This window comes from Aulonocara sp. 'chitande type north' Nkhata Bay, linkage group LG2 (assembly GCF_057382095.1).
Source record: "Aulonocara sp. 'chitande type north' Nkhata Bay isolate Kocher_YH1m ecotype deep benthic linkage group LG2, A_spYH_male_GT1.1, whole genome shotgun sequence".
In the NCBI taxonomy this organism is placed as follows: Eukaryota; Metazoa; Chordata; class Actinopteri; order Cichliformes; family Cichlidae; genus Aulonocara; species Aulonocara sp. 'chitande type north' Nkhata Bay.
In genome coordinates, this window is record NC_141345.1 from 38,831,172 (window position 1) to 38,853,206 (window position 22,035).

Consider the following 22,035-nt stretch of genomic DNA (forward strand, 5'->3'; position numbering starts at 1 on the left):
TACGCCTATAACTGCACACGAAGTGAGGTAACTGGGTTTTCTCCTTTCTACCTTCTCTTTGGAAGGTCCCCAAGGTTACCTATTGATCTGCTGTTTGGTCTCACCTCTGAGACAGGGAAAACAGACTACCGAACCTACATGGAGAAATGGACACGAGAAATGCAAGAGACATATGACATAGCACGGGAGAATGCAAAGAAGTCAGCAGACAGGAGTAAAAAACATTATGATGGGAAAGTGAGAAGCTCTGTGTTATACCCTGGCGATCGTGTTCTTGTCCGAAATCTGACCACTAGAGGAGGAACGGGGAAGCTTCGTAATCACTGGGAACAGGACATCAATGTTGTCATCCGTCAAGTTCCAGAAGGCCTCCCCGTGTATGAGGTGAAACCAGAGCAAGGGAGGGGAAGGTCAAGAATCATGCACCGCAACCTGCTGCTGCCATGTGATTACTCAGACTACTGTTGATTTAATGGCGTGGAAGACACACATGGACTGCTAAACTCTGAAAGAATGAACAAGGTTGGATTTTATGTCATTAACTCAAAGGATTAAACTCAGAAGCACAAATCAAACTCAGCTCAGCTGCCACCCCAAATGGAAGTGAAAAGAGTGAGTCAAAGTGAGTGCAGTCCTTATATAATGTGTGCCAGGTGAGTTCAACTATGGGAGAGCCAATCAGTGATGAGAAAGTAAAAGAAGAAACAAGGTAAGTGTGTCTGTGTCTGTGTCTACCTCACCAAGTAAGTGTGGTGAGGCGAGGAAAAGGGTAAATAGAATAAGAGTTGTTGAGGAATATATATATTTTCTTAGTGCTTATTTTCTGATTATTTTGTTTATGTATTTTAATAACAGGCCAGCTTTGAGTCACAAACCAATTGCTCAGCCAGACTGGAGCTGTGCAGAACAGGAAGTCTTGAGTACCAAAATAACACAGGAGGGACCTGATTATCATATAGGTTATAGGCTTCTAATGCTTCAGATCTGCAAGTGGCTTAGCGCTGTGCACATCTCTCTTCTGGAAGATGATTGAATAAAATGATTATAAATACTTTGACCCCTCTGAGTCTGCGTCTTCTCTGTCCAGTAGAAGAATAAAAAGAACTGGGTTCAATAGAGTCTTACTACATCAATCATCTCAAATTGGTGTGTGTGTGTTCACTGAGCAGTAATAATGAGCAGCATCTCCAGTTTGACTGGTCAGTTTGATTTAGTAGCTTTGTATGTTCAGCCATCCTTGGTACCTAACTGCTATGTCAAGTATTGCTCTGTAGACCTGAGTCACGCACACATACTGTCAGTTTTGTGTCAGTGTGTGTTTACGTGTACGTCTGTCAGTCAGCATCTCTGACAGCTGCCTGGGGCCACTCAGCCTCCTCTGCTTTACATTTACATGCAAAAACAAACAGCATCAATGTGCATTCGTTCATCGGTCACTTTTTAGAAGAAGACAACACACGCACAGATTCACGCACACACACATAAACTCCCACACTCACTGCCTTGTCATTTCCACTTGGGTAACCCCACGGGTACACACTTGTTGCCTGAGGGAGGGGGGGAGTGTCTGATGCGTTCTGGTAATGGTGATGACCTTACAACTTTATGCTCCACCACACACACACACACACACACACACACACACACACACACACACACACACATAGGCTTACATGACCAATTAGTCACCATTTGCCAGAGTACTTAGACAAGTCAGAGACAGTATAGAGAACTGATAAACATAAACACGCTCATGAAAACGTATATAAATATATAAAATATATAAATATATTTGCCTTACTAACCTATGACTGCAACCTTTGACCTCAGTCTCAGTCTCTACCAAAGAAGTTCTCATTCTTGGCATCAGGCTAGAAGTTTTGTCCTTTGTGTGTTTAAGAGTAAGTGCTAGGAGGTAAAAACAGCTACCAGCAAGCACACACATGCTGACCTGGCTGACTGCTGCACTCGTGTGTAAATACTGCTATAATGTTGAACAGCAGTTTTGATCCATTACATCTTCTTTTGGGGCTGGGAACAGAAAATTTCCAGAACACCCATTTAGGTGTTAGATTTTATCTCCTGGATTTTTTTTTAGTTTTTCTTTTAATATTTAAATAAAAATAAACTATATTCCTATTAAATATTGTGTAAATGCTTGAGTCACCCTCATTTCTTTAAACTTTACTATAAAAATGGGAAATAATTTTGAATAATTTGACATACTACAGCTTTTTCTCCCTTAGAAATTGGCTTGTTGACAGCCGGCCTTCCACTGAGACCACTTCTGATGCAGCTTTGGTGAACAGTAGCTGGATTAACTGAAGGACGTCTCACAGGTTCTGTGTCAGGGCTTTACTGTTTCTGTGTGTTCTGTGTCCTTACGAAACAGCATGTTTCCCTGTTTCTTAAGGACACAACTTCTGTTAATCTGCTGTTGAGGGTTTGTTTTTGTTTTTTTCTTTTCTTTTCTTATTGACCATCCCAGCCTTGCCGTAATGGTCTATTTGATTCACCTTTTATTGTTTATTTTATTTTTTTTTATTTCTTTTATTTTCACTTGCTAGATATGGGACAGACTTGAATGAGGAAAAGAAAATGCTGTAGAGGGTTTTTAAATCTGCCACATCTTCCATTTGAACATCTACTTTGTAAACTGAGCAAGGATTTACATTAAGATTCAGATTGAGATTTTAAATGTAAAATACAATTCAGTTATATTTCGGTAGTAGCAAATCACAACAACAGTCACCTCAAGACATTTTATATCATATGGTAAAGACCCTTCAATATTAGAACGAAACCCCAAAAATCAGATGACCCCCTCTAAGCAAGCACTTGGCAACTGTGGGAAGAAAAACTCATTTTAACAGGATGAAACCTCCAGCAGAACCAGGCTCAGGGAGGGGCGGGGCCATCTGTCGCAGTTCTTTGGGGGTGAGGGGAGAGAGACAGAACAAAAGACAATGGAATGGAAGAGAGAGACAGAGATTAATAATAAATAATAATTAAATGCAAAGTTGTGCAAAAACAGAATGAAAATAAGTGAGTGAATGAGAAATGCTCAGGGCATCATGGATCCGTCTCCCCTGATCCAGCCCTCACTGTAAGCTTTATCCAATCCTTAAACTCACTCACAGCACTTCCAGAAGCTTATCGACTGTAATGAAATTTAATTTCCAGTGCTCTGTAATCCATTATTGTAAAATTAGATGCTATCAAAGAATTGGTCAAACAAAACATGAAATTTAGGAAACACTGTTAAATTGTTCTGTTTCTGTGCCATATGTCACAGGGCTGTGAACCATTGATGCTTTGTTACAAATGAAACTAACCAACAGCATATGGAGCAGATAAACACTGTGTGTTTCTAACAAGGCAGCAAATGAAATAATAAAATATAATAAATATAATATAAATATATATTTATTATATAAATATAATCAATAAAATTGATAATTAAATAATTAAAAAAGATTAATGTAAATCAGTGAATAGATAAACTGGGTAAAAGAGTGTATCCTGTATTTTAATTATTACAAAAACTGCTGCTGTTAAAATGACAAAGCAGAGGAAAAGCTTTCTGTCTTTTTAAAGATTCACTTTCTCAAACATTTAGTAACCTTGGCTTGCAGAAAGTATTTGTATCATTGAAGTTGAAAAGCCTGCACACTGCGTCTATAAAATGGCCTTTGCACTGCAGGCAGCTTTACTCAATCAGACAATCAAACTGTCTGAAACATATTCCTAAAGTGCTATAGTGCACTGAGTCTGAGGAAACGTATGCTTTTATTCCAGTGAAGGTTTAATAGTGAGGCTTTGGTGTGCAAAGGTCAAGATTCTTATTTTCTCTCCATAGTTTTTGCTCCTTTTGCTGCAAGTCTTCTTCCTCCTCATATCATTTACATCTCCTTCCAGTGTGTGCAAAGTCATCATTTGAATGTTTTTTGGGTGTGCCTCACTGTTTTCAGGTGACTTGTGCTTCAAACTGTCACTGACATTGTTTAATAGTTATGAAGCACTGCAGCACTCCCATGTGTCTGTCCAGAGAACTGCAGCTATGTGTTTTTGTTTTGTTTTTTGCTGTGTGTGTGTGTGTGTGTGTGTGTGTGTGTGTGTGTGTGTGTGTGTGTGTGTGTGTGTGTGTGTGTTGGATAATGCAATTAAAGGTCAACCACTTGAAGGGGTGGATGTGCATAATGATGTGCAATAGGTGGGAGGAGCTGAGAAAGCAAGGCAAGGAGGATGAAAAAGATGAGACAAGATAAAAAGGTAGGAGAGGGTGCTTTACAAAACTGTTCAGCTGCTCTGTTCACTTCAGGTTCCTTAAATGCATTTCTGGATACTTTTTCTGCTAAATAATAATAATCTTTGTCACAATATGATGACTTACAGATGTCAGCAAATTCCTGGAGGGAGACTGCCAAAACCATTAGAAACGACATGAGGGAACATACAAAGAAGTGGGAAACACTTGAGGGACAAATATCTGGAGACATGCTTGGCCAGCCAAGTACCTTTGCCATCAGTTTATTTATCAAGGCACTAGTCTTTTTGGAGGTGTGTTTGGGGTTGTTATCATGTTGGAATACTGTCCTGTGACCCAGTTTCTGAAGAGAGGGGGTCATGCTCCTCTTCAGTAAGTTTTTAAGTTTTTAATCCTTTAGCTTATAGCAATAAATAGATAAAACTGTAGTTAAAGGAACCTTGTTTTGCATGCTGGAGATAATTTGGGCTCACGTTGCACTGGTGGCTTCTGCTTTAGTCGTCCATCCATCCATCCATCCATCTTCTTCCGCTTTATCCGAGGCCGGGTCGCGGGGGCAGCAGCCTAAGCAAAGAGGCCCAGACCTCCCTCTCCCCAGCCACCTCCTCCAGCTTATCCGGGGGAACACCAAGGCGTTCCCAGGCCAGCCGAGAGATATAATCTCTCCAGCGTGTCCTGGGTCTGCTCCGGGGCCTGTGTCCCAGTGGGACATGAATGGAACACCTCACCCAGGAGGCGCCCAGGGGGCATCCTTGTCAGATGCCCGAACCACCTCAGCTGGCTCCTTTCGATGTGGAGCAGCAGCTGCTCTACTCTGAGCCCCTCCCGGATGGCCGAACTTCTCACCCTATCTCTAAGGGAGAGGCCAGCCACCCTTCGGAGGAAGTTCATTTCTGCAGCTTGTATCCGCGATCTCGTTCTTTCGGTCACTACCCACAGCTCGTGGCCATAGGTGAGGGTAGGGACGTAAATCGACCGGTAAATTGAGAGCTTCGCTTTTACACTCAGCTCCGTCTTCACCACGACGGACCGGTGCAGCGTCTGCATTACTGCAGCCCCAATCCGTCTGTCGATCTCCGGCCCATCACCCACCGGGAACGAGTCCGACTTATTGCTGGCAATGCGAACCAAGCTCTTGCAACGGTTGTATAGGGATCGAATGGCCCGTAGCAATGGGCCAGACACCCCATACTCCCGCAACACCTCCCACAGGACACCCCGAGGGACAGGGTCGAATGCCTTCTCCAAGTCCACAAAACACATGTAGACTGGTTGGGAAAATTCCCATGCACCCTCAAGTATCCTCGAGAGGATAAAGAGCTGGTCCAGTGTTCCGTGACCAGGACGAAAACCGCATTGTTCCTCCTGTATCCGAGGTTCGACTAGCGGACGAACTCTCCTTTCCAGCACCCTGGCTAGACTTTCCCAGGGAGGCTGAGGAGTGTGATCCCCCTGTAGTTGGAACACACCCTCTGGTCCCCCTTCTTAAAGATGGGGACCACCACCCCGGTCTGCCAGTCCACAGGTACTGCCCCTGATCTCCACGCAACATTGCAGAGGCGTGTCAACCAGGACAGCCCTACAACGTCCAGAGCCTTCAGGAACTCGGGGCGGACCTCATCAACACCAGGGGCTCTGCCACCAAGGAGTTGTTTAACTGCCTCAGTGACCTCGCCCCCAGAGATTGGCAGGTCAGTCCCCTCATCCCCAGACTCTGCTTCCTCCTCGGAAGACGTGTCAGTGGGATTAAGGAGGTCCTCGAAGTATTCCTTCTACCGCCTGACAATTTTCTCAGTCGACGTCAGCAGCGCTCCGCCAGCACTATACACAGTGCAGGTAGAGCACCGCTTTCCCCTCCTGAGACGCCTGACGGTTTGCCAGAATCTCTTCGAGGCAGTCCGAAAGTCTTTTTCCATGGCCTCTCCGAACTCCTCCCACACCCGAGTTTTTGCTTCAGCCATTGCCCGAGCCGCATTCCACTTGGCCTGTCGATACCTGTTGGCTGCCTCCGGAGTCCCACAGGCTAACCAAGCCCGATAGGACTCCTTCTTCAGCCTGGTGGCTCCCTTCACCTCTGGTGTCCACCATTTGGTTCGGGGATTACCACCACAGCAGGCACCAACCACCTTGCGGCCGCAGCTCAATGCAGCAGCTTCGGCAATGGAGACGCTGAACATGGTCCATTCGGACTCGATGTCCCCAGTCACCCTCGGAATGCTGTTGAAGCTCTGCCTGGAGGTGTGCGTTGAAGATCTCGCGGACTGGGGCCTCTGCTAGATGTTCCCAGCACACCCTCACTACGTGTTTAGGTGCACCAGGTCTGTCCAGCATCCTCCCCCGCCACCTGATCCAACTCACCACCAGGTGGTGATCAGTTGACAGCTCAGCCCCTCTCTTTACCCGAGTGTCCAGAACATATGGTCGCAGGTCTGGTGATACGATTACAAAATCGATCATCGACCTACGGCCTAGAGCGTCCTGGTGCCACGTGCACTTATGGACACCCTTATGTTCAACAGGGTGTTCGTTATGGCCAAACTGGGATTAGCACAGAAGTCCAATAACAAAGCACCGCTCGGGTTCAGATCAGGGAGGCCGTTCCTCCCAATCACGCCCCTCCAGGTCTCGCTGTTGTTACCCACGTGAGCATTGAAGTCTCCCAGCAGGACAACAGAATCTCCAGGTGGAGCACCTTCCAGCACCCCCCCCCCCCCCCCCCCCCCCCCCCCAAGGAGGCTGGGTACTCCGAACTGCCACTCGGCGCATAAGGCAAGGCAAGGCAAGGCAAGGCAAGTTTATTTGTATAGCACAATTCAACAACAAGGTGATTCAAAGTGCTTTACAGAGACATTAGAAACAAGAACAAATAAAAAGCATGATTTAAAATTGAATAAAACAAGCAAATAAACTAACTAACTAATTAACAAACAAACAAACAACAGTATATAAAATCAAAACAGATAAAATCAGAACAGTAGATAAAATCAGTAGTTAAATGTAAGTTTTGAAATTTAAGCTTAAAGTGTGGATTTGGTGCTTTATTCAAATGCAGCTGAGAACAGGTGAGTCTTCAACCTGGATTTAAATAAACTGAGTGTTTCAGCTGATCTGAGGCTTTCTGGGAGTTTGTTCCAGATATAAGGAGCATAAAAGCTGAATGCAGCTTCTCCGTGTCTGGTTCTGACTCTGGGAACTGATAAAAGACCGGATCCAGATGACCTGAGGGATCTGGATGGTTCATACTGGGTCAGGAGGTCATTGATGTATTTTGGTCCTAAACCATTCAGAGCTTTATAGGCCAGCATCAGAACTTTAAAGTCTATCCTCTGACGGACAGGCAGCCAGTGTAAGGACCTCAGAGCTGGACTGATGTGGTCCACTTTTTTGGTCTTAGTGAGGACTCGAGCAGCAGAGTTCTGAATGAGCTGTAGTTGTCTGACTGATTTTTTAGGTAGACCTGTAAAGATGCTGTTACAGTAATCAAGCCTACTAAAGATGAATGCATGGACTAGTTTTTCCAGGTCCTGTTGAGACATCAGATCTTTTATCCTTGATATATTCTTGAGGTGATAGTAAGCTGACTTTGTTATTGTCTTAATGTGTTTTTCTAAGTTTAGGTCTGCATCCATCACTACACCCAAATTTCTCGCCTGGTTTGTGGTTTTTAGATGTATAGATTGAAGTTCTCTGGTGACCTGTAATCGTTTTTCTTTGGCACCAAAGACTATTACCTCAGTTTTGTTTTTGTTTAGCTGGAGAAAATTGTGGCACAACCAGTCATTGATTTCCTCAATGCATTTACCAAGAGCCTGTACAGGGCCTCGGTCTCCTGGTGACATTGTGATATATATTTGTGTGTCATCTGCATAGCTGTGATAGTTTATTTTGTTGTTGTTTATAATCTGTGCCAGTGGGAGCATGTAGATGTTAAACAGAAGGGGTCCCAAGATGGAACCTTGGGGAACTCCACATGTGATACTTGTCTGCTCAGATGTGAAGTTACCTATTGATACAAAGTATTTCCTGTTTTCTACGTATGTTTTGAACCAGTTTAGTACAGTTCCTGAAAGACCTGTCCAGTTCTCCAGTCGTTTGAGTAATATGTTGTGGTCAACTGTATCAAATGCTGCACTGAGATCCAGTAAAACTAGGACTGACATTTTTCCACTGTCTGTATTCAGACATATGTCATTAAACACTTTGGTCAGAGCGGTTTCAGTGCTGTGGTTCTGTCTAAAACCTGACTGGAAGGCATCGTAGCAATTATTCTGTTTTAAGAAGTAACTGAGCTGTTGGGAAACTGCTTTTTCAATGATCTTACTTAAAAACGGGAGATTTGAGATCGGCCTGTAGTTGTTCATTTGTGTCTTGTCAAGATTGTCCTTTTTCAGTATAGGTTTGATTACAGCAGTTTTTAGTGATTCTGGAAACACACCTGATAATAAAGAAAAGTTGACGATCTGTAACAGGTCTGACTCTAAAGTCTTTGAGACCTTTTTGAAAAAACTTGTTGGCAGGACATCTAAACAGCAGGAGGAGGAGTTCAGTTGACCTAAGATGTCCTCCAGGTCTTTGCTGTTAATAGGTTGAAACTGTTTCATGGTGTTTAAACAGTTTTTTGGTGGACACAGTACATATCCTGGATCTGCTGTTGATGTACCAATTGCTTGTCTAATTTTTTGGATTTTTTCAGTGAAGAATTTGGCAAAGTCATTGCAGGCCATGGTCGAATGAAGTTCAGCTGCCACTGACACAGGAGGGTTTGTTAGCCTGTCAACTGTAGAAAATAAGACCCGAGCATTATGGCTGTTTTTAGTGATGATGTCAGAGAAGTAGGACCTCCTTGCATTCCTCAGTTGTAAATTATAATTGTGAAGTTTCTCTTTATAAATGTCATAATGAACCTGGAGGTTTGTTTTTCTCCATCTGCGCTCAGCTTTCCTACACTCTCTTTTTTCATTTTTCACCAGTGTGGAGTTTCTCCATGGAGACTTTTTCCTTCCAGAGATAACCTTCACCTTAATGGGAGCAATAGTGTCCATTACATTTAACATGTTAGCATTGAAGCTATTGACGAGCTCATTGACTGACCCTCTGGGCAGGTCAGGTGTTAATGGGAAGACCTGGTTAAAAATTGCACTACTGTGTTCAGTTATACACCGTTTTGTGATCACTGTTGTTGATATATTTGTGTGGGCTGAGATTTTACTTTCAAAGAAAACACAGTAATGATCAGACAGGCCCACATCAGACACAGTAACCTTTGAAATGCTCAGGCCTTTGCATAAGCGCAGATGACAGTCAGGACCCGTTCCCCGACCCTAAGGCGCAGGGAACAAACCCTCTCATTCACCGGGAAAAACCCCAACGTACCGGCAGCAAGCCGAGGGGATATTAGAATACCCACCCCAGCCCACCGCCTCTCACCAGGGGCAACTCCAGACTGAGACCAGCCCCTCTCCAGGAGACTGGTTCCAGTCGTACACAACATTTCTGTAGATACTGTTTAATGACACAATCTGTTTTTCAGGGTGGTGATCCAAATCAGTGTGGAGCAGAATGCACATAGAGATGTACAACTCCCCTCAAGACTGAAGATACACCAGATATAGGAGGAGTAAAGTTTGAGTCCTTTTTCAACTGTTTAAAATATTTTCACATCTGTCAGCCAGGTTTGCCATTTTGTGTAGGACACAGCATTTTTAGGGCATTTTGTCATATGATGTTGTGCTGTTTCTTACATTTTTCATGAAAAAAAAAGAATGGTTCACCCACTCCATTCTGAATCGGAGCAGTAAAGAGTTTAAATACTCTGACTCTGATACCTCTTCAAAGCTGTGTGAGATCAGTCCTCAAACAAACTCTCAGGACATTTAATACAAAACTGGAACTTTTTAAGGCTGTTGCCTCTCATAATTGGTGACAGAGTGGAAGATGGAACAGATGATTTTTACAACACCGCATCGAGACTGCAAATGAATCGCGCATGTGCAAAGCCACTGCTGGCATGTGATGCGCAGCAGCAGAAAATAAAGACCCGTGAGGCTCAAAAACAGAGATTTAATTAGAAATGAACAGAAATCTTATTTTTTTCTGTATCGATACCTACTTAATGTTTTTAGGCAGTACTAAAAAGGCATCGTGTGTTGTTACCCAGCCCTACTTGCATTTCAGTTCAAATGCAATTTTCATGTCAGTGATACAATTCAATATCTCAATGCATCACAATAACTTCATTTCAGTTTGTTTGTTTTCATCAACAAATAATGGAGGTTGCTGGAGGAGGTGGCTGAAGAAAACAAATTGCTGTTATTTTTAGGTTGTACAGTCCTGATCAAAAGTTTAAGACCATTTGAAAAATGGCAAAAAAAAACCCTCATATTTTGCATGGTTGGATCTTAACAAGGCTCCAAGTAGAGCTTCAACATGCAGCAAGAAGAAATAGGAGTGAGGCAAAACACTTTTTGAGTAATTTATTAAAAACAATGCTTAAACTGAAACAGGCTGTTTTACAGCTGATCAAAAGTTTAGGGCCACACTTCCAAAAAACAGAAATCAAAGTTCCAAACTTGAACTCAGTAATGAATAGGTTCGCTGTTATTGTTGATCACTTCATGCAAGCGTTTCCATGAGGTGAGTGGGAACATTTCTCCAAGTGGTGAAGACGGCCACACGAAGGCTGTCTACTGTCTGGAACTGTTGTCCATTCTCAGCTGTATTTAGATCAGGGGAAGAGGCAGGATGGTCCAAAAGAGTGATGTTATTCTCCTGGAAGAAGTCCCTGTCCTACGGGCATTGTGTACTGTAGCGTTGTCCTGTTGAAAAACCCAGTCGTTACCACACAGATGAGGGCCCTCATTCATGAGGGATGCTCTCTGCAACATCTGGACATCACCAGCAGCCGTTTGACGCCCTGCACCTCCTGAAGCTCCATTGTTCCACTGAAGGAAAAAGCACCCCAGACCATTATGGCGCCCCCTCCACTGGGGCGCGTAGACAACATCTCAGGTGGGATCTGCTTGTCATACCAGTAACTTTGGAAACCATCAGAAGAAGGTTGCATTTTTTTTCTCATCAGAGAATTTGTTTTTGAAGCCCTTCAGTCTCAGATGCCGTTTGCTGCAGTCGGCTCCACTAATGGCCTTAATTTGGGTTGAGGATTTTTTTGGGTCTTCCACTTGACTTTTTTGTTCCATAACCCCCAGGATCATTTAAGAAATTCCAAATGCCTGTCTTACTGCGTCCCACCTCGGCAGTGATGGCACGCTGTGAGAGACCGTGCTTATGCAGTTCGACCACGTTTAAAAAGGAACGTTTTTTTGCTTTTGCCATCAGAACGTCATGACAGTGTGACTACCTAACAGAAAATGACAATGAATACACACATATTTGCACAGATTTGGCCTTTTAAAGGCATGTGGTCCTAAACTCTTGATCAGCTGTAAAACAGCCTGTCCCTGTTTAAGTTTGTTAAATGTAATGTAAGAGGTGTGTACCTCCCATTTCTGCTTGTTGCATGATATTGGAACCTTGTTAAAATCCAACCATGCAAAATATGATTTTTAAGTGGTTTAAGTGGTCTTAAACTTTTGATCAGGACTGTATTTAATAATCGATTAGTTTATTCTGAATGGATTACAAATGCTTTATGTCCGCATTGCAATACATCACAATTGTAAATCATTATACGATTAATTGTGTCAGCTCTATTAGATGTAAGATTGTTTATTTGCTTGATACATGTCTATTTGTTTTTAAATGGGCAGTTTGCTTTATGTGCTTTGTATTTGCTAGATTAGGAAAGAATGCTAATCTACACCGAGCATCAGAAGAACAACATGCAAGTCTTCAAACACATCGGATCCAAAACCTGTTCCAGTTCCTCAGACACCATCAGAGACTGTTTTGAAAGCCCTCTACTATCAATCTGGATAAAAAGAAACTTTATCAACCACTGCACATATCAAGTGTTTTAAATTTTGTTTGACTGTTTATTAGGTTCTTATTTGTTTTTGGTTGTATTAAGTTTGATATTAATGGTCAAATGCAGACCTTATTATATCCCCAGAGAACTCACTTCGATCATACTCACTGCCGTGTATATACCCCCCGACGCTAATGCTAGGTTGGCCATGAAAGAACTTTCTGCAGCCATTAACAAACACCAGAATAAACACTCCGGGGCTGCTTTTATTGTTGCTGGCGACTTCAACCACACCAACTTAAAGACAGTCCTCCCCAGATTCCACCAACATGTCTCCTGCCACACCAGAGGAGACAAGACTTTAGACCATGTGTATTCCAACCTGGCTGGAGCCTACAAAGCCACACCCCTCCCCCACATTGGACAATCGGACCATCTCTCCCTGTTCCTCACACCTAGGTATTGTGAGATTATTCTGTTATTATATCTTATCTTATATATGTAGTTAAAGTAGTTGAATTATGTTAACTGCTGTAGGTCATATATTATCCTTTAGTTTAGATGGTGTGCTGTGTATGTAGTTTAGTTCTCATTATACTTTTGGGTTAAAAGAACATAATCATTTGTAGTTCATTAGATAAGTGTGCATCACTCTGTATCCTTGATCTGCTGGGAATGTGTTACACTGTTTTCTTGACATGCTTTATTGTTGAATCATAAAAAGAAGGTTGTAAGCAGGAGACTTGGTGTCTAAGACAGGGGAGATGGACCACATTCCACACCCCCACCTTACAGAGAGCAGAGAAACAACTGCCGAGGTCATAACTTAGGCGCCGTAAGAGAGAAAGAATGTGAATGTTTGGGCTTTTACGACTAGGTGGGGGCCACTAGCGGCTATAAGAAGCTGAGTAACACGTCACCATTTCGAGACTTGCGGTGACCCTCTTCAGGCATGTCTCCCCATCATGATGGTCCTTATGCTCTTAAGTGTTGAATTTATGGAAATAAATGATTGTTGATTGAGCATAAATGCACCGAGTATTGTCCTTCCTTCAGCCCAAAGATTCAAAGAATTGGGAGATTCCAACAGTATTCACCACTCATCCAACGTGTGAAACCTGCTGTGAGGACAATTAAAGTGTGGCCAGAGGGGACAGACGCAGTGCTCCAGGACAGATTTAAAAACACAGACTGGAATATGTTCACCCACACAGACCTGGACCAGTACGCCTCATCTGTAATGGATTACATCTCCGAAACCACAGACAGTGTCACCACCCAGAAACGGATCACCATGTACCCCAACCAGAAGCCTTGGATGAACCGGGATGTTCGTCTCCTCCTGAAGGCCCGCAACACCGCCTTTAGGTCAGGAGATGCACACGCCTACAGCACAGCCAGGGCTAATCTAAAGAAGGGCATCAAAAAAGCCAAACACCATTACAAAAAGAAGGTAGAAGAACACTTCTCCAACTCCAACCCCCGACGCATGTGGCAAGGACTCCAGACCATCACAGACTACAGGACCACCAAACCCTCCCCCGCATCCTCTGATGTCTCCTTCCTCAACGAGCTCAACAACTTTTATGCTCGTTTTGGGTGAGGGAACCCCACAACCACAACCAAAGCAGACGTGACGCCAGACCACCAACCTCTGACTCTCTCCCCCACCGATGTAGGAGCGGTGCTGAGCAGGATCAATGTCCACAAGGCTGCAGGTCCTGATGGCATCCCCGGGCGTGTTCTCAGAGCGTGTTCTGGGGAGCTTGCAGGAGTGCTCACAGACATATTCAACCTGTCCTTGGCCCACGCTGTGGTACCGGCCTGCTTCAAATCCACCTCCATCGTCCCGATACCCAAAAACTGCAACCCATCTTGCCTCAATGATTATCGCCCAGTAGCACTCACCCCCATCATCACGAAGTGCTTAGAGCAGCTGGTCCTAGCACACTTCAAATCCTGTCTTTCCCCCACCCTGGACCCCCACCAATTCGCATACCGCCAGAACAGGAGCACAGAGGACGCAGTCTCCATCGCACTGCACTCTGTCCTCTCACACCTGGACAACAACAACACCTACGCCAGAATGCTGTTTATAGACTTCAGTTCAGCATTCAATACAATCCACCCCTCACCACTCATCAGGAAACTGACAGACCTGGGCATCAGTTCCCTCATCTGCAAATGGTTACTGGACTTCCTGACCAACCGCCCCCAACATGTCCGGCTGGATAACCGCTGCTCATCTACCATCACAATGAACACCGGTGTACCACAAGGCTGTGTGATGAGCCCTTTCCTCTACTCCCTCTTCACCCACGACTGCAGACCTGCTGATGGTTCCAACACCATCATTAAGTTTGCAGATGACCTGCTGCTCTCTGGCAGGTAGCTCCATGCTCTCCTGGGTTTTAAATGCACCTTAGAACACACATGCATCAACACTACAATGAGCGGGTGGAGGGAGGTTTGGAGTCTTCTCTCACCCCATTCTCTGCGGCCTGCTGGAGCGGGGGGGCTAGGAGGAGGAGTTGGTTGTCCGACTGCGGTCTGGAGTGTGGGGCCTCCCTGCTGCTGCGGAGTCGGGGCGGTCTGCCTCCCCCCACCGCAGGGAAAAGGGCAACACCACCTGGGTCTGGGTGCAGTTCCCCCCTCCAGGGGCAAGGGTACCTAGACCCGGTTCGTAGAGTATGCTTGGGGAGTGTGATCGTGTGTACAGCGTCTCTTTATGTCTGTCTCCATGTTGGTTGAGTGTGAAGTAAGTGCATATGAGAGCATGAGGGTGGGAATGGATGTTTGTGTCTGTGTGTGCCTGTATGTCTGTGTCTATATGTCAGGTTGGGTGTCAGACGTCACCTCTCTGGGGACATCTCAGGCCCTGAGTGGTTCTTTGTGTCCGGGGATGGGCGTCCAGGTACACACTGGTTCACTCCTTGGTGGCCGCTTATCGGGGCCTGGAGCCTGGGGCTCGCTCGGGCCACTTCGGAGGTGGGGTGCCCCCGGCCTCTCGGCCTGGGGCTCGGTCACTCAGGCACGGCTGGCTGCCGGCGGAGCTCACGGGCGCGTCACTGCAACCCCCCCTGGCTTCTGCTCCGTGGCTGCTGAGTGAGCCCTCATCTGGGACTCTCCTCAGCTCTTTCTGGGACAGTGGCGCGGCTGCCCCTCTGTTGGTCTTCCTTGGTCTCTTGTGTTCTGGGGGCCTCTGGATGTCTGGAGTTTTGATCTCCTCCATACCTGCTTCATGCCCTGGAGGACGGGGCTGTGCCCCCCCCACACCCTCTAGCAGATCATTACATGAAGGAACCTTTTAAAAAAAAAACAAGCACGTCCATGCTCACAGGTGTACACACGGGTGATCACACCCACAAACTACACCCTTTTTGGCTCCTACCTCAAAGCACACTGTGTTCTGTTGATCTTATGTGCTGCACAATAATGTCTAATATTTAGTATTTACTGTCATATTCCCATATATCATTGTGATGTTGTTTATTCTATTACTCTTGTTCTCTTCTGCTTGTTTTCTTTTTTCTTTCTCAGCAGGTGATCCAGGTGATTGATATATGCATTTTTTTTTTTCTGCCCGTTCTGTTGGTTTTTGTATTTTGCCCTTCTCCCCGTCCCTCTTCTCAGCTGTTTCTCTTTCCCTCTTTCTTTCTCCCCTTCTTTCCCCCAGTCAAGTCTGTCCCGTATTCAGTAAGTGAAAATAAAATAAACAATAAAAGGTGAATCAAATGGACCATTACGGCAAGGCTGGGATGGTCAATTTGGTAAAGTAAATCCGTTGTGCATCTTTCTTTGCCTTTAGACAACAATTCTGATGGCAAAAGAGCCAAACGGGACAGGCAAAAAGAAAAAAAAAAGAAAAGAAAAAAAATAAAGTTTGCAGATGACACCACGGTGATTGGCCTCATCAGTGACAATGATGAGGCCGCCTACAGGGAGGAGGTGGATCGTCTGGCTGAGTGGTGCAACACAAACAACCTGCTGCTTAACACCGAGAAGACCAAGGAGCTCATCGTGGACTACAGGAGGAATGCTGACCCACATCCACCCATCCACATTAAGGGGACGGCTGTGGAGCGTGTGAGCAGCTTCAAGTTCCTGGGAGTCCACATCTCCGAGGATCTCACCTGGACGACCAACTGCTCCAAGGTGGTCAAGAAGGCTCACCAGCGCCTCTTCTTCTTGAGGACTCTGAGGAAAAACCACCTGTCCTCAGACATCCTGGTGAACTTCTATCGTTGCACCATCGAGAGCATCCCGACCAACTGTATAACAGTCTGGTACGGGAACTGCTCTGCCTCGGACCGGAAGGCGTTGCAGAGGGTCGTGAAAACTGCCCAGCGCATCGCCGGAGCACCACTTCCTGCCATAAAAGACATCTACAGGAAGCGGTGTCTGAAAAGGGCTGGGAAAATCATCAGAGACCCCAGTCACCCATCACATGGACTCTTCACCCTCCTGCCCTCTGGGAGGCGCTACAGGAGCCTCCGGACTAAGACCACCAGGTACCGGAACAGCTTCTTCCCCACCGCTGTCAGACTCCTGAACTCTGCCTCCTGACATCTGACCCACGTTAACACATGGACTGAACATACACACACCCACAATGGACAACTGTACCCTCAAACACACAATAATAACACGGACTGAACCACCACTCACAACCACTAGCACTTTATATAGCCTCTGTAGAAATTATCCACATATCTCACTTATCTTAACTGCACTACTGTATAGCTCTGTAAATAATCATTCTGTACATACGATAATTTTTAACCCTACAACTGTTTACAACTTGTATAGTTCCCATTTCTGTATAGCTGTATATCTCAGATTCTGTAAAGTTATTTATTTCATATTTATATCCTGTTCATAGCTTGTACTCACTACAGCCTGTACATACTTATAGTTATAGAATATTCACAACATACTTCATACCGTGTACATTATAACATACCATAATAGACCCATTTCTGTAATATACTCACATATCTATATTATTGCTAATATATATTGTAATATATCTATATCACTAAAGCACTTCTGGATGGATGCAAACTGCATTTCGTTGCCCTGTACCTGTGCATGTGCAATGACAATAAAGTTGAATTCTATTCTAATTCTATTCTATTCTATATTAATTAGATCAGTGCCTTTTTAATCATTAATTTGATTATTTAATATTAACTGTTTAATTTAATCATTTCTCTACTGGTTTTTCATTAATGTTTCTAGCAAATTATAACAAAAAGTCATAATGTAAGTTTTATGCCAATTAGCCCTATTATGTTTATTACCTCATTTGTTGGAGCTTATTTTTTTAGACGACATTCTGGCTGCAACAGCTGCCAATAATTTACTGTAAATATGAACTTTTGAATAAAAAGACATGTTTTGTATTATACAGCTCTTCTGTGCTTTGTCAATAGGAGACGGTAATCAAGCTTATTAAAATGTATTTTAACAGGTTTACATTATATTAGTTTTTTTTTATTTCAATGTAATTATTGTGCAAAAACCAAAGTTCACTGTGAATTTTACATTTCTCAACAAAGTATACCGTTATGTATTCTGCATTCTCACTATATTTTCCACTGTGAAATTCTGGCAACCACAGCCGCCAGTAATTTACCGTAATATTCAACTTTTTAGTATGATACCGTATTATTTTATATAGTTTCACTTACGTTCTTATATATTTAACGAAGTAAGACGGTAATCCGGTTAATCTAATGTCTGTGGTTTTCACATGAATTACCCATTAACAATTTTACAATTTAGGTTCAAATTCATAGTCATTTACTGTAAAAATAATTATTATTTACTGTGAAATTTATGGTTACCAAAATAGGATACCATTTTGTGTTCTACATTTACAATTTATTTTTCACGGTGAAATTCTGGCAACCACAGCTGCCAGTAATTCACCGTAAATTCTACAATTTTTTAAACAGCTGGATAGTCCAGCCCCTATCCAGCAGAGCCCAAGCCGTGAGATGAGGTGAGTCCAACTATATCTAGTCTCTCTCAACCTCACGCGCTAACTCAGGCTCCTTCCCTACCAGGAAGGTGACGTTCCATGTCCAAATCACTAGGTTTGGTAGTCGGGATCGGTCGACCAGGGCCTCCCCTCCTGTCCGCCGCCTGACAACATTGCACCCAACCCCTACGGCCACCTCCAGCAGGCGGTGGACCTTCAGGAGGTTGGGTCCATGTCACTTTTTCGAGCTGTGCCTGGCTGGGCCCCATGGACTAAGGCCCGCTAAATTTTGAATCACTCTTTGTCTGGTCTCTCACCCAGGACCAGTTTGCCATGGCTGACCCTACCAGGGAGTAGGGTTTTAATGCTAAACACACCATGACATGTAAAACCAGCATAGTTCTTCACAGAGAACTATGCTGGGGAACTATCTTTACTTACTGTATGTTTGACTGGATCACGCCCTGCAAAAAACTGAAGGCCAAAGTTAGGCTTCCATTGAAACCACAGTAATCAAATACAATACACAGATGTAAGTACATCTGAGCAAAGCCATACTGTGTTGAAAAGAACTTTATTTATTAGGTAACTTAAAATCTATTTAAGTCCTGGAAGGATTTAGCAAAACACTATCACCCAATATGTAGCATGTATAATATTGAGCACACTATAATACTGTAAGAAAAGTTCATTACCATAACATTTGTTCTCATGAGCGTAAAATCATATTTTCCTTTTTTGTGTCTCTGTATAACAGCAGCACGTGGTGGTGCAGAGGTAACCCTCTCTCATAATATGTCACAGGTATTATGAGACTGGGTTACTTTCATGGTGTTCATTACATCTGAATCTTAAACCCATTTAATTGTTAAACTAACACTCAAGCTGGAGCACAGGTAGCTCCTGGAGCATTAGTATTTCTGTAATTGTCCAAATGCCTGCACTGTATCCAAATCTAGCTGCTCCTAGCCAACACAAAGGCTGGTGTTAGCTTAGTTTAAGCCAGATTTTTTTAATGTTTCACAGCTAAAGTGAAAGCTCCCGGGCATTTTGTCTCTATGCTGCCCTCCTCTCATCAGTAGTAAAAGCCCTCCATTTACAGGACACAGAGCTTAAAGGGGATGCAGGGTGCCACAGGGTAGCAGTTACACAGACAGATTACCTGCAAATCCCACCCAGGGGACTCAGAGCAGCCACATCTGCAGTCTACACACACGCACGCACACACACACACACACGCACGCACGCACACACACAGACATGCACACACACAGTCACCTCTTGAAATAAGATTATAACACCAGGTCACACAGAGCCAAGCCCCTTCATTCCTGATGCAGGCAGAGGGAAGTGCTGATGCAGTCTGAATGGGAAATGTGAATGGAGTGCCGGGGGAGCAGAGATATACATAAAGTCAGAGAAGTAATGAAATGATGGAGTCAAATGGCAAAGGTCCAGATGTTAAGGCTGAACCCAATCAGCTACAACGTTAAAACCCACCTAATATTGAATATGCCCAGAACTTTATTTTGTCACTGGACATCCACGATCCTCTAGTTGTGTTTGTTATGGATGGATCAAATGGTCAATCCATACTTCCACGAATGGCCTGCAAGGTTCCCAATAACATTTTGGTTTGGTGGTTTGTGACAAAAACAGCCAATAAATGCAGACCCCAGGTTTCCTACAAAGCCCTGCACTGTAGGGAGAAAATCAATTTTATCCTCCCCATTAGTCCGTGGTTTTGAATTTGTAGCTGAATGATTTAAATTCAGCTGTAATAAGTTCATTTCTGAGCTTCAGCTGGAGTTGAGAGTCTGCCATTGGTGTAACAAGCTGAGGGGTCCATGTCAGGTGGTGAGAAGAATGAGAACTGTGCATTCATTTTATTATGGTGCAACAGGGTCAGAGTTATTAGCAGTGGACATGCTGTCAGTATCCACAGCAAAAAGTTGGGGGAATGATTTTTCTGCTTCATAAGCTGAAAGCATATATAAAAAAAAATCATTCAGTCTGCTGTGTTACATAAATATTTTTCTAAGAGGTAACAATACTGATGACCAAACAACTGCGTTATATGTAAAAGGTCAAACAATGAAAAAAAACCTACTGATCAAAAACTCTTATCTTAAATAACTATAACACATCGATAATAAAATCACTCATTACAGACTACTGTCCCATGGTACCTAAATAAGCTTAGAGAGCAAGAAATAAGCATAATACTGTAAATCGCCTTTAAACTCTAAGCAGTCACAGAAGAAAATATGTTACTCTAAAGTAGCTATGCATGATTCCCAGTTTAAAACAATTCTTATTTATTATAAATTGGGCCACAATGCATTATTCTTTGCTGAAAAAAACTCTTTTTCTTCACCTTCTGATTGGCTGTCCTTGTAAACAACACGTCTGGTTGGGCAGGTGGGTGGGCCTTACATGTTCAATGTGTTCTATGTTTGCAAATGTTCCTATTTACTGAAATGTTGATAATATGAGCATTCAAGGCAAATCGTTAAATGCTTTGAAACATATTAAACACACAATAGTATCATTTATGTATAATGTATAGGTTGTACAAAGCAAAAGGCAACATTTCTTCTCCTTTTACATAAATAATCACAATGTTCCCAAAGATCAGTGACAAATAAGTAAAAATAAAATAACTTTGAATTTCAGTTTAAAAACATCTGCATTTATCCGATTGTGCTGGTGCTGTAATGCTTGTGTGCTGTCATTGGTCAGCTGGGACAACCTCCAGGATGATCTGCAAGGTTCGGTTGAAGGAATCTGATGACACAAACAAAATCGTGTAAAGCTCCATCAAGATAACAGCCTAACAAGATTGCAGTTAAAACACAAATGAAAGGTGATTGTTTCATAAAAATCATTGATAACAGTGCAACAATTGGAAATCAGCACATTATACAAAGCAGATACAATTAGCTCTCTAAAGCAATGAAGATGTGTTCTCTGGAGTGATAAATTACAGTTCTCCATCTGGCAACTGGATGGAGAGCTGTTTGGGGGGGGGGGGGGGGGGGTGAGCTGAAGTTGAGTTGTTTGTCAGGAGTTGGGTTCAGCCCCTTGAAATACCTTTTAACTCCCAGGGGCTTCTGTAAACCACCACCACCCAAGATAAAGCTAACACTTGTGAGACTTGTGAGGTGTAAGTATCACAGCCGATACCACTATGTCAAAAAACTGAGGACGGAACACAGAAAGATATGAAAGAATTTTTTCGTAGTCTATTTTTTTATGTCTAGTATATAACCCATTTGAAAATATGCTGCAGTAGGCCAAAACTTGATTAATGATGTTAAATATGATTTGCAACATAAGAAAAAAGACAGAAAAATGTCAAAAAGTCCTCCTATTACAGATTTTAGATGTTTAGCTTCATCCATTGACAGATCTCTCCTGAAATGTTCAGTTCAGGTCTGGCCGGGCCACTCAAAGACACTCACAGGGTGGTCCCAAAGCCACTGCTTTGTTTTCTTAGGCGTGTTCTTAGGGTCATTGTCCTGTTGGAAGGTGAATTTTTGTACTCAAAAGAGTCCTGAAGAGCAGAGAGCACTCCTGTCTCTGAACCGCTTTGCAGCATCTGACGAGCGGTCTGTCTGACGGAATTAGCTTAACAGACGCGTCGGGGTTTCCAAATTCGTAGGCTGCATACTCCTGAGGACCCGGCCTTTGCGGTCTACGTGGGACGAGTCCTCCGAAGGCCGGGTAGGCCGGAATTGCGAGGCTGTGAAATTAGACGATCTAGCCTTCAGTTTTGCGTCACCAGCTGTCTCGGTGGAGTTTAATAAACTCGGCCGTCTGCTCCTTTCTATCTAAAATATAATAGGACACTGGAGT

At 43.6% G+C, this 22,035-nt stretch overlaps 1 protein-coding gene across 4 annotated transcripts in view; it reads right to left on the reverse strand.

Moving 5' to 3' along the window:
- Window positions 1-18,747: 18,747 nt before the first annotated feature.
- slc7a11 (solute carrier family 7 member 11) overlaps window positions 18,748-22,035 on the reverse strand; it is a 52,980-nt gene continuing 49,692 nt past the window's right edge. Inside the window, exon 10 of one of the 4 annotated variants that reach the window (XM_086262011.1) lies at window positions 18,748-20,964. In XM_086262011.1, coding sequence (XP_086118137.1) covers window positions 20,812-20,964 — 153 coding nt within the window. In that variant the 3' untranslated portion in view covers window positions 18,748-20,811. The remainder of the gene's footprint in view (window positions 20,965-22,035) is intronic. The other 3 variants (XM_086262003.1, XM_086262021.1, XM_086261996.1) reach the window with 3 other exon arrangements.